This window comes from Electrona antarctica (genome assembly GCF_951216825.1).
Source record: "Electrona antarctica genome assembly, chromosome: 21".
Lineage (NCBI taxonomy): Eukaryota > Metazoa > Chordata > Actinopteri > Myctophiformes > Myctophidae > Electrona > Electrona antarctica.
The window spans coordinates 18,759,219-18,774,675 of record NC_136802.1 but is presented as its reverse complement, the minus strand read 5'-3'; the positions used below and the strand labels follow the sequence as shown (position 1 = coordinate 18,774,675).

Sequence of the window (15,457 nt, the reverse complement as noted above, 5' to 3'; positions counted from 1 at the left end):
GTAAACTACCCAGCCTTTTTGAACATTTTCTAGCTGGTCTCTGTAGTTTTGTTTTTCTTTGTTTTTATTTCAACTTTTCACCAAATAATAAAACAAGACAAAAACGAAAAAGAACAAAGATAAACAGACAAACGGCTTGACATAAACTACTTAATAGATAAAATAAAATTACAACAATACAGCATTTTTCAAATTAAGACAAGGCAGGAAAGGGCAGGAGACATGATAGTCACAATATACAGTAGACATATTCCCATATTTATCCACAAGCCCGGCCTGCATCCACCCCATGGAGACAGAAGATCCGGAGACCCCAACCCGCCACCATGTCTCTGTAGTTTATATGGAGCAGCTTATACTGAACAATCAACACTGATGAAGGCCTGAGGTATTTATTTTTAAGCAAGTAGGCCTAACCTTGTTTTGTGTGCGATCCTTCTGTCTTTATAATAGCTTGGTACAGGGAGGGGAGCTCTAGGTGGTTGTCTTTCTCATCTACTGGATAGGCTTTCCTACCTTTTTGGATAGTAGCCTACAGTGTAGTTAGAGAATGACAGGAAACAGGAAGAGAGGGAGACGGGGAGTGCCTACAGAAGGCTATAACCAGGCCATCAACCACTCCATCCATCCAGACCAGTGGTTCTCAAACATTTTCATGCCAAGGACCCCAAATTGACATTTATTAGCCTGCGGACCCCCATTTGAAAAAGATATGCCAGCCCCCATAAGAGAAGAATTGTATGGCTCTAGCAGTGATTCTCAACCATTTTAATTTCAAGGACGCCCAGTTTGACATTCATTAGTCTACGGGCCCCCATTTAATGGCATTTCTATCTCTGGGACCCCAATTTATATTGTTGATTTAACTTGATGAGAGTGCACAAATGGAACCAAATGGACGTGTTAGGGTCCATTTGGTTCCATTTGTACACGCTTTGAGTTACTGACCCATAAGGGTCCATTTGGTTCCTATATTTATCATTTAGATATAGGTACCCCCTGAAACTCCCTCAAGGACCCCTGGGGGTCCCCGGACCCCACTTTGAGAACCAATGCTCCTGACATCCTTAACCATTCAGGAGACTAAACTCAGCAGTGCTGCTCTGATCTCGAACCAACACAACCTCAACACCTGCTTTCAATTCAAAGGGCTTTATTGGCATGAGAAAACATATGTTTACATTGCCAAAGCAGAAAGCACAGTACAACAATACAGCAATACAATCAAAACAAAAAATATGTACATTTGAACGTCAGAATCTTCAATAGATCAATTTGTAGGCCTATAATGTTCAATTTGTACCAAGATCACTGGATGCAGGTATAGTGCAGGAATATACACAATGATTAGTCTTTAGGGTGGTTGTGTTCCGTTTGATATCCTTCTCCTATCACAGCAACTCACAAATCTTGCTGCTGTGTTGCACATTGTTGTACTTCGCCCAGCAGATATGGGAGTTTTTTGTCATTGGTCATGTTTTCAAAATCTCTGTGTGTGGTTGTAATCTGTTTCACATGTTTCACATGTACTTTTCCAGAAGATAAAGTATGTTCAGAACAAACAGAGGTGGGGCAGCACAATCCTAAGCATTTTGCTCTTCCAGTCTGTCCACAAACAACTGAACGCTACTAGCTAATGTTCTAGCATAGGTAATTAGGCATACTTGGCTATGGTGAAATCTTCTTGTATTGTGGTTGTGGTTACTTTTTTGAACAGGGGTTTGGTCGGGTTCACATAAGGTGACCAGATGTCCCCCTTTGCGTGGGACCAGTGGCGTATTCACAATAAGGCAAGGCCAGGCCACTGTCTGGCCAAGTCTCTGATGGTTCTAATTTAACCATTACGATGAGAATATTTTTATTTTATATTTTATAAGTGAATAATGTAAGTTTTAAATCATAATAGTTATAGAAATATAGGTATCGGGTACGGTCGCCCCTAAACCATCTCGTCCCTCGATTTTTTTGCGGCGACCTCACGCCGACCCCTCTGGCCGCGGTTCTTGTATTCTTTATTTTGTTTTACTGAGAATAAGGTTAGAAATAAGTTTAGGGGTAGGCATACTTTTACTGGGGTTAAGTTTCGGTATAGGGTTAGGTCTAGGCATAGTTTTACTGGGGTTAAGGTTAGGAATAAGGTTAGGTTTAACCGTTAAAGTAATAATTTACTTAGGTTACTTTAGGAATACCACCGCACAATTCCGCTGGCTGTACGCCCGGGGCGAGTTGGTAAAGGGGCGAAATATAGGGCAGTTTGAGACCATTTTAGAAAAACCCAGAATGGGAACCAAATATATTATGACGCTGTCGCTTTAAGACTTATTCTCAAAATTACACTGAGTAATTAAACTCATTTTCAGTGTCGTGGAGTAATACAATATCATATAAAAAACATCACAATACATCAGAAGATCAACAAAAGGTATACATGTGAATTACATAGGTTACAAATAAAAGCTATGACAAATTTCAAAACGATTTCAAAACAGAGACAACTTTGAATGTACCCAAATGTATCAAAATGAATGAATATATTTTACCTTTAAAATGAGAGAAATGGCCTTTTAAATACCATCCAGGAAATGGATTAAAAAAAACTTTAAACCCAAACTAGAAAGACCCAAAAATAGTAATTGGAAAGACGCACAGATCCAGTTTAAAGTTTAGTGAAGATTATTTTCTCAAAGAATGTGTTGCAGATTCGAAGGTACAATTTACAGAAATAATCCAAATGTCCGAATGGTTCCAAATAGTCTTCTGAAGCTTTGTCCCGTCTTTTAAGATGGACATGACGTCAGTTTGTTGTTAGTTCATTGGATGGGAACAGTCCAGATCCAGGACTGTCAAATTACAAGGTCATCTGGCTGGGGTGTCAGCTTTTCGCCTGGCCAAATTGTGATTCCTGCATTCGCTACTGCGGGACACTCCCTCATTTCCAATACTTTTCAGGCGTCCCACAAATTGAGATCCTGTCCCACATTGTGACTGGCAGGCATCAGTGCTCAAATGCCCTAATAATTACTTACTGGGACGTAAGTCGGGACTTGATCACCTCGGCTGGGTCACCTGAGTGAGGGGTATGATGTTCGAGAGACCCGAAACCCTGATGACCAGAGGCGGATTTACCGTTGGGCTAGGGTGGGCTGAAGCCCGGGGGCCCCCGACTAGGGTCCCCCCAAAAACAAAAAAAAACTAAATATATATATATTTTTTTTATTATAAAATTGTAAAGTGAAATCCAATTCAAGTGAAATGTGTGTATTGTTATTGTATTTAGTTGTATTATGGTTAAACCATTGAGAGATTCTGCCTGCCTGCCTCTCTTTTTAGGGGCCTGGGTACCCCAAAATGAAAACAAAATAGCCCAAAATTTGAGGGCCCCCAAGGGGGGCCCTCAAATTTGCTCCAGCCCGGGGGCCCTCAGCAAGGTAAATCCGGCTCTGCTGATGACCTTGGGATACATCACTGAGGATACGTCCCAGGTGCATCCATGCAATGTTTTTTAGTTAGTTATTCTATTTATAGTGACTGGTGACCACCGGAGAGACGGGTGACAGCCGGAATGCAGACAGCACCCGGGTGAGCAGTATGGGTTAGTGCCCCAGATTGTGTCCTCCATGAGGAGGAAGCCCAAAAAACCCTCGGTGAGGCCTTTAGGAGGGCCATTATAATCCACCACTCCTGAATGAAGTGCCTGGTGCTGGGAGTCTGGTGCAACGCACAGGTCCTGGGCCTGGTGGGACCAGGAGTGGACCTGGTGAGACATAGGAGGGGCCCGGACAGGAGTCAACCCACAGAGCCTAGTTCTTCCACACGCCAGAATCTGGTTCTCCCAGTCCTGGCAGAGTAGTTCCGGAGCAACGAATTGTGTGGCCCTGGTTTTTCCCTAATGGGACTGATTGAGGGTAGTTACTGGGACGTAAGTCGGGACTTGATCACCCCGGGGGTGGGAAACATCACTGAGGATACGTCCCAGGTGCATCCATGCAATGTTTTTTGGTTATAGTCCCCTAATAGTTGGCTTTCTGTTGTAAAGCTCTCATTGTCTCTTTTCATGCAAGATGTGTTATTAAAACACATCTCATGCCTGTTAAAATATAGCATGAGAAACATCCCAGGCTACAGTACCAAGTCGTCTACATCCCACCCATGACCAAACGTTGCATTTAAAACAAAATGTGAAGCAAAGACATCGGAGGGGTTTAATAACAAAATGATAGGCAATATTAAATGACATCAAAGGCATTTAAGTAATACATTACTATAACCCCGTCCCGTCCCCCCTGTCCCACTTAAGTGATACTTCGACCTGTCCCTCAAATGAACAGTTTGGATCTGGCCACCCTAGGTTCATTCACAGGACACTTGACCGTCGCCCTCTGGCGGTTACATTAGGTCACACACGTCACACAGAACAGAACTGTACTGGTCAAACCACAGGCGAGCGCCTACAAAAATGTCTGGAATTATAGAAACATGCGGGGGTCCTTCTACGACCTACAACGTTTAGTTTAGAAAGAAAACGAAAGGTAAATGGATAGTTGCATCATGGTCCCTGACCATGGATTTAGTAGCCCCTATGTGGCATTGGAAGGTTAAGAGAACAGAGTAAGGGCAACCATGGGAAAGGAATAGCTCCGGACGACTAGCACGTCAGTTAAATTACTGTTAAGGGCTTCACCTCAAATTAACAAATTAAACAAAGCCGTTGATGTAACTTTCTTACAGCTAGGGCTCTGTGGATATTTTACCTAGTTGCTTTGTTGAAAATGAATCGGAGATCCCACCAGGCACAAGTCCATCTTTCCATTTATGTGTACAGCAATCAGTTACAAGTTACAGGTTACAAACATTCGTTCCATAGTTACTGTGTGTGTGTGTGTGTATGTGTGTGTGTGTGTGATTGGGGAAACATACAGGCTGTTTCGGTCACTGTCAGTCAAGTTACAACAAGGGTCCTGTGATAAAAGTCACTGTCTGAACTCAAAGCTGGTGTAAGCTTTAACAGATTATCTTAAAGTGTCCCTATAGGCTTATTTAGTGGCTTCACAGATGGCATCTTGTCACCCTATGCAACTATAGCTATTTGAAGAATAGACTAGAATAGACTATACTGCATGGCCTAACTGAACCAATGAAAAACATGACTTATTACAAATATGAATGTACAGTTATGACATATCCCATACACCCCCACCCAACAGGTTGATTCTTCAGTCAGGGTGGTGGTACCCACCCAGGTGGTTGATTCTTAGTCAGGGTGGTCGTGACTGGTGATCCCTGGTTCATAATCACCCAGGTGGTCTAACTGCCTCGATCGGAGCACAGGAACTGTTATTAATTAACGTTAATTAAGTGGTTGGTTCGCGTCGGGGACGCGTATCAAAGACGTATTCACGGTATTCATTAATGCGGAAGCCATTATATTGACGTCACGTGATGATGGTTGTGTGGGTGGGGTGGAGTTATGGGGAGGAAAAACACAACAAAAAAATCTTAGTAATCGAGGATCTAGCACTTGAGTGACAAGACTGCTTCAGGCAAAAACAACGTTTTGCATGAAAGTATACACACTTCGACAGTGACGAATTCAAAACGGGTTTTCTCTCCCCCTGATCAATTTAGCAAGATTGAGAGACATTTAAACTACATCAGAGGTAAGCTTTTAAGCCGTCATGTGTCTCTTTTCTACTACACTTTAACAGTTACCATGGTCAGGAAATGCGCGTGTAAACAATATTCCTTCTGAATCCGTTGAAATGTAACTATTTTATATTTTGGACACGGTTTTAATCCCTCTTCAAGGATGCATGCGTGCCTAAACTTCCAGAATGCTGTTTGAAAAACTCATCGTTTTTATATTTTACATCATTATATGTGTCACAGTCTGACTCTTGATGTTTGCATACAGCAGGAAAGTAGTACCGTGGATTAAAGTGTAAATCCCCCTCGGTTCAGTCTCTATCCTTTTATTACTCTTCTAGTCTATGGTGTAAGTGGGAAAGGGAAAGGGCTTCCTTAATTCCACACCACACCCACTTTCCACATCAGACATGAACATTTAAGAATAATGTGCTCACACTGACACACTCACTCCCACAGTATAGTATGTGATGTGTACAGTACGGTTGTTGTGTATCAGTGTCATTAGCTACATAGGCTTACTTATAACTTTTTTGACTTGAATAGATTAGTTGGTTGATTATTAACATGTAAACGTTTATGGTTTTACCGTTTTATGAGGACCAAAGTGTATTTTATTCTTGAGAATTGTATTGCATCGGGCGGGTTCATTGTGTTAACTGCGCAGCTGTAATTACGGCTATAAAAATAAATGGCTGTCTGTTTTATGATTCCTCTTATGGCGCGCTTCTCTGCGTTTCACAGTCCGAGGTGGAAAGATTGGTGACATGTGTGACGCGAGGTTAGCTTTTCACAAGGCCCCTCCTTGCTCCTCTAGGTTTCCTCTAGGTTTCCATAGAGAGCTGGTGGAGTGGAGCTGGACCATTGGAGGGAACAAGGGAGGAAGTGCGACCTCTTTTCCAATTGTTTTGCTGAAACGTTCCACCTAACTTCACCATGTCTGCCCCTGGTAAGCAACTTATGCATGGTACTAGATTTCAGCTACTAGATTTCATAAATGATTGAAAGAAAAAATGTAGAACTCTTAATTAAGGTACCATTTCCCCTCTATGGATCTAGTAGTATACATTCACATACAGATTAGAATAGCCTATCTTGTCTTCTTGAAGAGTTAAAAAGTTTTTGGGTCTAATATATCACATCATGGATTTTTGACAAAATACTTTTAGGTTTTATGCAATATTTAGATCTTGGTAAATTGGTACCAAGTAACCAATGCCTCATATATCAGAAGAGCATGTTTTTCAAAAGATTCATAAAAAGCCTTATTTTGTCCTGTACTAAAAGCAAATAGGTTTCAGTTCAAAGTATTTATTTTTAACCAGATTATGCAATAATTTAAAAAAGATCATTATGGAATCACATGCACATCCACATTTCAGCCAAGGAAATGCTGAAGAATGACAATATTTATCTAATTCTAAACAATGATGAGTTTAACGTTATACTCACATAATTTACACAATTGACAGATTATATTACCCTGTGATAATTGCTCTCACTGAAAGTTTCCATATCCATTTCTAGCCACAAATGATCGTCATTATATAGTGAATGAATACCTGAATGACCTGTACTGTTCCCTGCCTAGTCCTGCCTTGAAGCCGTTGGAGGACCCCCCTCCCCCCTTTCCTTCCCAAATCCCGATATAATGAAATATGAATGGAATTCCAGTAAACCTTTGACTGTAAACTTAGATGTACCTTCTGAATGTATCATCTTGTCCATAATTCTCTTCTATTTTGAGTGGGCAATAATCTGTCATTTCCATCAAAATTTTTGTTCCTCTGCTTGTCCATGCACAAGTGCTAGTTAACATTTTCCTGTTTTGTTTAGTTCTAGCAGCGTTAGGAATGTGGAGGGTGGAGGAGGTTCCTGGGGTCATGGGGTGTTACTCACACACGTTATTTGGTGGTGGGCGGCAGAAACATGATCGTTTGTGTCATTGATCTTTGAGCAAATGCAGCACACCTCGTGCACAAACACAAACAAAGCTCAGAAATCTGGAACCTGAACTTCTTTAAACATTTGAGCAATATCATAAAGTCAGCTATTGTTCAAATCAAGTCATTCTGCAAAGCACAAAAAAAACTCCACCATGATTTTGTCACCAATCAACCTAGATCACAGAAGTCAGTCAACTGCCTTCACCTTGTACAAAATACAGCAGCAAAGGTTCTTACAAGAACTAGAAAATATGAACACGTTTCCTGTGGTGCTCAGAATTGATTTAAAAAAATGTTTTTAAATCATTGAACGGTCAAGCCCTTGCCCCTTCATATGTTATAATCTCAGATCCGCAGACAAGCTGTTGCTTTTGTCCCTAGGACAAGGCTTATGACATAGGGCAATAGGGCATTTGCCTTAAGAGCTCCGCAATCGTGGAATAAACTTCCATTAGGGATCAGACAAGCTACTTAAGTGTCATCTTTTAAATCCTAAAAACTATTGATAAAAGTGCTGCATAAATAAAGTTTATTATTATTATTGTTGTTATAAATGTATTATTTATTACTTGAGAGACACTCACGGAGTCCTCATTTGAACATTTAGAAAGGTTTTCATTCTGTTAATTGAAATTCCAAACTGTAGCCTAGGCTAACCCGCCTGAGAGTTCTCGTAGTCTTTTTTTTCTCATTCAATTTTTATTTGTTTTGAGTTCTCGTAGTCTTGACGAGGAAGCGCGAGATTGAGATTTTATTGGCTGCATTCTGTCATTACTAAATGGTCAAATGACCTCCAAAGTAGGTTAGCAGATATGTTAGAGACCATTGTGGTTCTGTCCTATCCACATGTGACAAACACATATTTGGTCTGACTCTGGAGAGTGAAGATACACATACATAGTCAAGATACAACAGTGTGGTAATACTGTAGTAGCCTAGTTTCTAGGCTCACTGAAGTGTTGAGTCAGAATCAAACTTAACTTTATTGTCACACCACATGATTACAGGGATTAAAGTACTAAACGTAGTGAGTGAAATTATTTTTGGTGCAAGCTCAACATTTGCAGTTACAGGAAGAGTTGAGAAGAGAGGCTACTATATAAAAAGTAACACAGGTCAAGTCAAACCTCAATGCTGTCGTTGATGACGTGACTCATTTGAATTTGCAGTCTGACTACTGACGCAATGACGCATGTTGTGAACAGATAAGAATATCTAGGAAGTAAAATATCAGCTCAGCTTATATTTATGCAGTTATGTATTAGATTTCATGTGTTTCTTACTGTTATGAAAATAATTAATGGCCAATCAATAATTGGAATTGATAGCCATGTGGTGGGGTTGTGTATGTTGTTTCTTTCTATTGTACCTCACTGTGGTCAGGGACATTCTGCACTGTAATGTCCGCTTACTCCGCTAGCCAGTTCAGACATGGTATGAATAACAAGTAGTTTCGGTCTTTCGGTCTTTCGGCTTTCAGGCAATTGATGTTTCAGATGTTTCCTTGCACGCACGCACGCACGCACGCACGCATGCACACAAACACACAAACCTTAACCATCAACAATTAAACAGCCTCTTGACCAGCAAAATAATCGTAAAAGTAATTTACAAAATGTTTATATACAATACATACAATATCTATATATTGCATATATTTTCACATGATAGTAATGTAATATAAAATCATGTATATTGAACAGTGGTCAAGTTATGACACAATGTCCATCAACAGGTATGTGGACAATGTTTTCTTTTTTTATGTTTGTTTTTGTGGCTTTCGCCTTTTGTGGACAATGTTTTGAAGTAATTTCTTGTCATCACTTCAGTCTACCCAGGCTCTCCTAACCAGGCTCCCTACCCGAATATGCCCCAGGCTGGAAGCTACTCCATGCCCCCTTATCCTCAGGAAGGGTATGGCGACCCCAAACAGCCACCTTATCCTCAGGGCGGGTATGGCGACCCCAACCAGCCACCTCCTCCGGTAGGCTTCAATGTCGGCTTTCAGCCACAACCAGGCCAACCTGTGATGTATCAGCCAGGCCCTGTAGGCCCAGGCGCTGTCCCAGGGCCCGAATACGGAGGCCACCCAGGTGGCATCTCCCCTGCCCCGGCTTCTTCACCGTCTGTCGCTGTTGGCGTACCTCCAGGGCTGGAGTACCTCACACAGGTAGGCTGGAAGTACAGGGTATTGTATTTAGATTGAATTGGCTTAAGTTGTGCTTTTTGGTGACAGATGATGTGATGTGGTTAGTTTGTTTGCCACCTGACCCTCACGTAACAGCTTTCTCTCGTGTTCTAGATCGACCAGATACTGATCCACCAAAAAGTGGAGCTTCTAGAAGGTAAATCTTGTTAGCCCATCCTCTAGGGCTTTTTCTTGGTCTCCTACAGCTCTCCTCCATATCAGATGTGGTCACTGCACTCACCTTTAACCCTCTTGTTGTTAATGCATCAGGGTGATAAAGTGACCTTATTATTTATACATTTCCTTCCTTTTGGTTTCTCCACCATTCCCACTTCTCTGTTCCCACGTCCTCCAATTTCATTTCCTTCCGCTGTCTTCTTTTTCCCTCCCACTTCCTACTCCTATACTTAGTATACTCCAACCTAACACATTCCTGCCCACACCAACATTGCATGTTATTACAGGAGAAAAGGAAAAAGAAAAAAAGCAGATCTGGTCTTATCGGACCCCAAGATGTGGCATCGATCAGAGCAGTGGTCAGTTCGTCATAGAGAATGCTTTCTTGTCTCCCTCCTCTTCAGCGTTCATCGGCTTTGAGACGAACAATCAGTATGAGATCAAGAACAGCTTGGGCCAGAAGATCTACAAGGCCAAGGAGAAGAACGACTGCTGCACCAGGAACTGCTGCGGATCGCTGCGGAGCTTTGACATGAAGATCAAAGATACCATGGACAGAGAGGTCATCCGCATCATACGACCCTTCCGCTGCGTCTCCTGCTGGTGCCCCTGCTGCCTGCAAGAGGGTGTGGGCTGTGATTAATATGGGAAATTGAGTCCCTATTCATTACAATGGCGACGGTGGAGCGGTGCGGGGCGCCTCCTCCGCGGTGTTGTTGTGATTGGCACAATATTTTTAAACATTACGACAAGCGATTACACCACTTTAAAGTGGATTTTCATGACAAGCAACTTGGTGGTCAGCGCAGTGGCTCTTCAAAGTTAACTTAAAACACGGCAGTGAAACCTGAAACACGATTGTTTAATCCCGGCATTAAAACTGTTAATTTAGGGCATAAAAGGTCAAATAAGGCAATAACTAGGCTGATGCCCATTGGAAACGATTCTCGTTGGGCACGGTGCCTTTGGGGAACACATGCCCCTCCAGTTATACAGTACCCGTTGTTGAGTACTTAGTTCAGTACCCATTATTGGGTGCATGTGTTTGGTCCGACGTACTAACAGTCCTACAGTCATAAGTCACATGAAATCCTACCCAAGGGCCAAAACCCAACCCTAAACCTAACCTCACAGGAAGCCACGGAATAGTTTTAACCTGCCACAGGTTAGTTGTAACCTGCCACGCATGTCAGGAGCCATGGGTTCGTTTTTAGTGACAGTGACAGGTTCGTTTTAACCATGTTGGGAGCCACGGGTGAGTTTAACCCGCAGCACGGGTTAGTTGTATCCGGCAGCGAATGTCAGGAGTGACGGTGTTGTCGAATGCCTGTCAGACTGTTAGTATGCCACCCCCCCATTATCATGGTACTTGGAGGCCAGCCTATGACGTCAGTATGATTTGATGTGATTGATTTGATTAAGGATCCCCATTAGGTGGTGCCATGGCAACCGGCTAGTCTTCCTGGGGTCCACATAAAAAAACCATACTATCTAGGTTATCTAGTCCTGCTAACTTACTGTCAGGAAGAGAGCTGAGCTGAGTTCTACTGACTTCAACCTGATGAAATTCACAACTTTTGTGCAGCCTTTCATTATAATATTCTTAATACATTAATTTGATTTAATGTTGAAATATTCATAGCCTGATTTGCAATATCACCTGGCTTAGTGAGAACAAATCTGTACAGACAGACATGAGGAGATCTCCAAATTCTGTATGGGCATAAAACGGACCCAGGGATCCTTGTATTTTAGTTTCTGGCCAGCCGCTGGTCCGACCAAATTCCCAAATGGAACAACACACCCCCGGGTCCTCGTTCAATTACTTGATTTGTTTGATTAGCTGTCTTTTTGATCATTTAATTGTTTCACCTCTGTGTGAGAGAGAAAGGTAAGAAATTGAATGAGTTAAGAGAGTTATAGATCAATTAAGCATGTCTAGAGTAATCATTGTTTATTCAGTGCCACCCTGCCCTGACTATTCATTAGTGTTATGCCTGGACAAACACTTCGTAGATATCAGAGTCCAAATATTGGACTTGATTGTTGTGGTGCTGAGGTGAGGTTCAAAGATAACGTTGCAATAGTTCAGCTATGAATATAAATATAATGACCCTGTTAACAGTTGCTAACCCTGCTGACTAAAGTATTATTTGTTAATGGCATCCCTCTGTAACACGTCGCTTTGTGAGCATGTAGCTATTTTGGAAAAGAGTTTGAGCATTTTAAAACAAAATAGAGACGATAGGGTTAAAGTGTTTGAACAATGTCATGACCTTACAGATACAATTATCAAACTGTGTTGCTGTTACAGTATGTTGGAGTACTATACTTGGCCGTGCGAGGATCGATTCTGGCTCACGTAGTCTTGTTTACAGTAGTGACCTCGCAGGGTTTTGTTGAGACTATGAATGGCTCTTTATCAATCCACTGAACCGGCCGGACCGGCCCTTTATCTGTCTGGTTGTCTCTATTAAATTACACCGTTGGCAGACCGCAACACAGGACATTCCCAAGCTTTTCCCCTGACTACTTGAATGTATTTCATGGTTGTTTACCAGCTAAAAATGGGTAGTCATGTGAAGCATGTTACCTATGTGATGGCAGCTGTTCCTAGGAAACCAGTATAAAGCAGACATTGGTTCACTTGTCACTTATCCAAGCTGCTCCATGCCGGCATGGTCTACTTTTGCTGATTGCTGAATGTCAGGACAACTCATGAATGGATGGAATATATATTTATTGAATCTAAAATGAGCAATATATTTATTATGGTTTGGCGATGAATTGGATCTGCTTTTTAGGTACTCTGATAAAGCAACCATTGGGACTCCGAATCCCCCGTACCTAAACGGCAGATCCAAAACAACAGGTGGTTGCTGGGGTTGATCTCGGCATGCTTGTCTGTGTGTATCCATGCTAAATTGCGTGCGTGTGTGTGTGGATTGTAGATGGAGGTGCAAGCACCGCCGGGCACCACCATAGGCTATGTGAAACAGGACTGGCACCCCATGTTGCCGAACTTCTCCATCCAGGATGCCAACAAGAACACTGTGATGAAGCTAGAAGGACCATGCTTCGCCTGCAACTGCTGTGGGGATGTCAATTTTGAGGTGAGGACTATGGTATTGGTTGGTATGACCTCCTTTTTGTACGATGTACTGTCTTTTGCTAACTTGCTCAGTCTGAATAGATGACAACACTATAACACTAACACAAAAAGAGCTTTTGTCTGTCTCTTCATACTTGCATAACACTGCAGTGCTACGATAGTGGGTGACAGCAACTTTGTTGTGGAAAAAATTGTCTTTGTGCTTCCTCTGTAGCTTAAGTCGAAAGATGGTGGCAAGCCCATTGGTCGCATTAGCAAGCAGTGGAGCGGCCTTCTGAAAGAGGTCTTCACAGACACTGACAACTTTGGCATCCAGTTCCCTCTGGACATGGACGTCAAAATGAAGGCCGTGCTCATGGGAGCCTGCTTCCTCATTGTAAGTCTGTGTGTTGTTGTTAACCTCATTGATTGAAAATGTTCCTGGATCAAAAGGTATAACAAGTTAACGCATAGCTTTGAAGTGGTAAAACTATATTTTGAGTGATATTTGTAACATTGGGGTCTTGCTGTTTTGGCCTGTTTATCCAAGAACTATCTGTGGAATGAAATGCAGAAGAGTGATGCCTTCTGATGCCTGTTCTTCTATCTCGTCCTCTCTTTCACCCTGCAGGACTTCATGTTTTTCGAAAAGGTTGGGGAAGCAAACCAGCGCAGCACCGTCTTTTCGTAATGAAGCAAGAGAAAGCAGAAGACGGGGAGCGGGACGCCAAGCGTTATTCCCCTATCTTGCTACATTACTTCTCCGTTCCGTCCAATGATCCGTCCTTCTGCCAGGATCGCTTCCATATTCTAATGTCTGTCGGATTCAGCCAAACTGCCAATCCCATTGTACTGTGAGATACTCTCTACGTCTTCCTCTGACATCTTTCTAAAGTCTGTCGGATCCAGCCAAAGTGCCCATCCCATTGTCCTTGGAGATGAAGGACAATGGGATAAACCCCATCTTAGAGGATGGGCGTCAGTTTCACTCATCTTTGGATTGTTTCTGAGTGGATGAACCAGATTTCTTTTCCCTTCTTTTTTTGTTAATCGCCATTGAACAATACCAGTATATCTCATAGATCATAACCACATCGTTTTGGTATTCTACTCTGTTTGAAAGCAACATTTCATATTTTTTTGCCAATGTCTCAAATCTGCATTACTCTCATTCCTTTTATTCTTTCTGTTGATGTTCTTTGTCAGTTATAGGAAAGTATCTGAAAGAGATTGCGTGCAATATGATAATAGATATAGAAGATGTATTAATGGCATTGTTGTACGAAATGGCCATGTGGTCTACATAGGATAATCATATACTTAGCCATAGTGGTATATACAGAGTAAAGGGAGTAGAAGAAATTCTTTATGTTCAAGAAAGGAAACAGAATTTATGTATGTTGTAAATGTTGTCACAGTGCTCTTTCTGTCCATCTTTGCCTAAAAGTACTGTACTGTTATTGTTATACACTACAGTATATTGTTTGTGGCCTTCAGTCTAGTTTGTGTTTATATAGTGTGGCCTTTCACGGTTGGTCTTCTGGGTGGAAACTGACCTAGCAACAGAAGAGAGTCCCCTCCCACTCCCTGGGCGGGGTGTAAACACCACCATATTGAGTCAGTGCCAATGCAATAAGAGAGGAAAGAAAACGGAGAAGTAGGACTAAGGTCGAGCGCACAAGAGAAAATTAAGCAGAGGGAAGTTGAGGGTTTCTAGACATTTATGTGAGTTCTTGCTAAATGGAAACCCCCATTGGAGTAGGCCTTTTTGTTTCAGCATTCCTGTTGCATTAGGGCCAGTGGAAAGAGACTAGTGAGAGCTCTTTATTTTAAATTCAAATAGAGTTGTTAACCACAACTAGGCTAGGTTGCTGCACTGACAGACATAGTGGAGGGAATACGGTAATGAGTAATCTATGCATATGTCACCCGTTGCACTTGAATAGTCTGCCTGATTTCAACTTCACCACGAATGGGTCATGTGAGGTTAAATGGGTGTGTCTCCTGTGAAGCTGGGATCTGTAAGTGGTTTCAGACCCTCACTCTGCTCTTTGCTTTGTTAAGGCTCTTCTATACTTTTGTACTATTGCTTATCTGTTGATATGCTGGCAGGGAATGATAACTTTGTGCCGTCTGCTATCTGCATTAGTGTGATTTTAAAATATTTAGCATGTGCCCTGTGTATGGCGTGACCACTATTAAAGAAATGGGAAGTAGCCAAATTATTTGTACGTTCTAGTAATAGCATTGATTTGGTGTGAATAAAACCACATCTTTGCAATGTAAGGTGCTGCACCTGCAATTGGCATGAGCCAGTAAGTCACATTTCCTTAAAATGTGTTTTGTATTGTGTATCGTGTAATTCCAAATGACATTTTTACAAAAACTAATAAAAGTCCTTCAAAATAAATT

The 15,457-nt window shown here is 41.9% G+C and overlaps 1 protein-coding gene across 1 annotated transcript; it reads left to right on the top strand.

Moving 5' to 3' along the window:
• The first annotated feature begins 5,407 nt into the window (after positions 1 to 5,407).
• On the top strand, positions 5,408 to 15,455 carry LOC306913682 (phospholipid scramblase 2-like). Its single transcript, XM_079490492.1, has 8 exons — positions 5,408 to 5,657; positions 6,461 to 6,592; positions 9,419 to 9,759; positions 9,892 to 9,934; positions 10,359 to 10,579; positions 12,906 to 13,067; positions 13,281 to 13,442; positions 13,677 to 15,455. Exons 2-8 carry the CDS (start codon positions 6,580 to 6,582, stop codon positions 13,734 to 13,736), a joined length of 1,002 nt encoding a protein of 333 aa, XP_079346618.1. The 5' UTR covers positions 5,408 to 5,657; positions 6,461 to 6,579; the 3' UTR covers positions 13,737 to 15,455.
• The last annotated feature ends 2 nt before the right edge of the window (positions 15,456 to 15,457 follow it).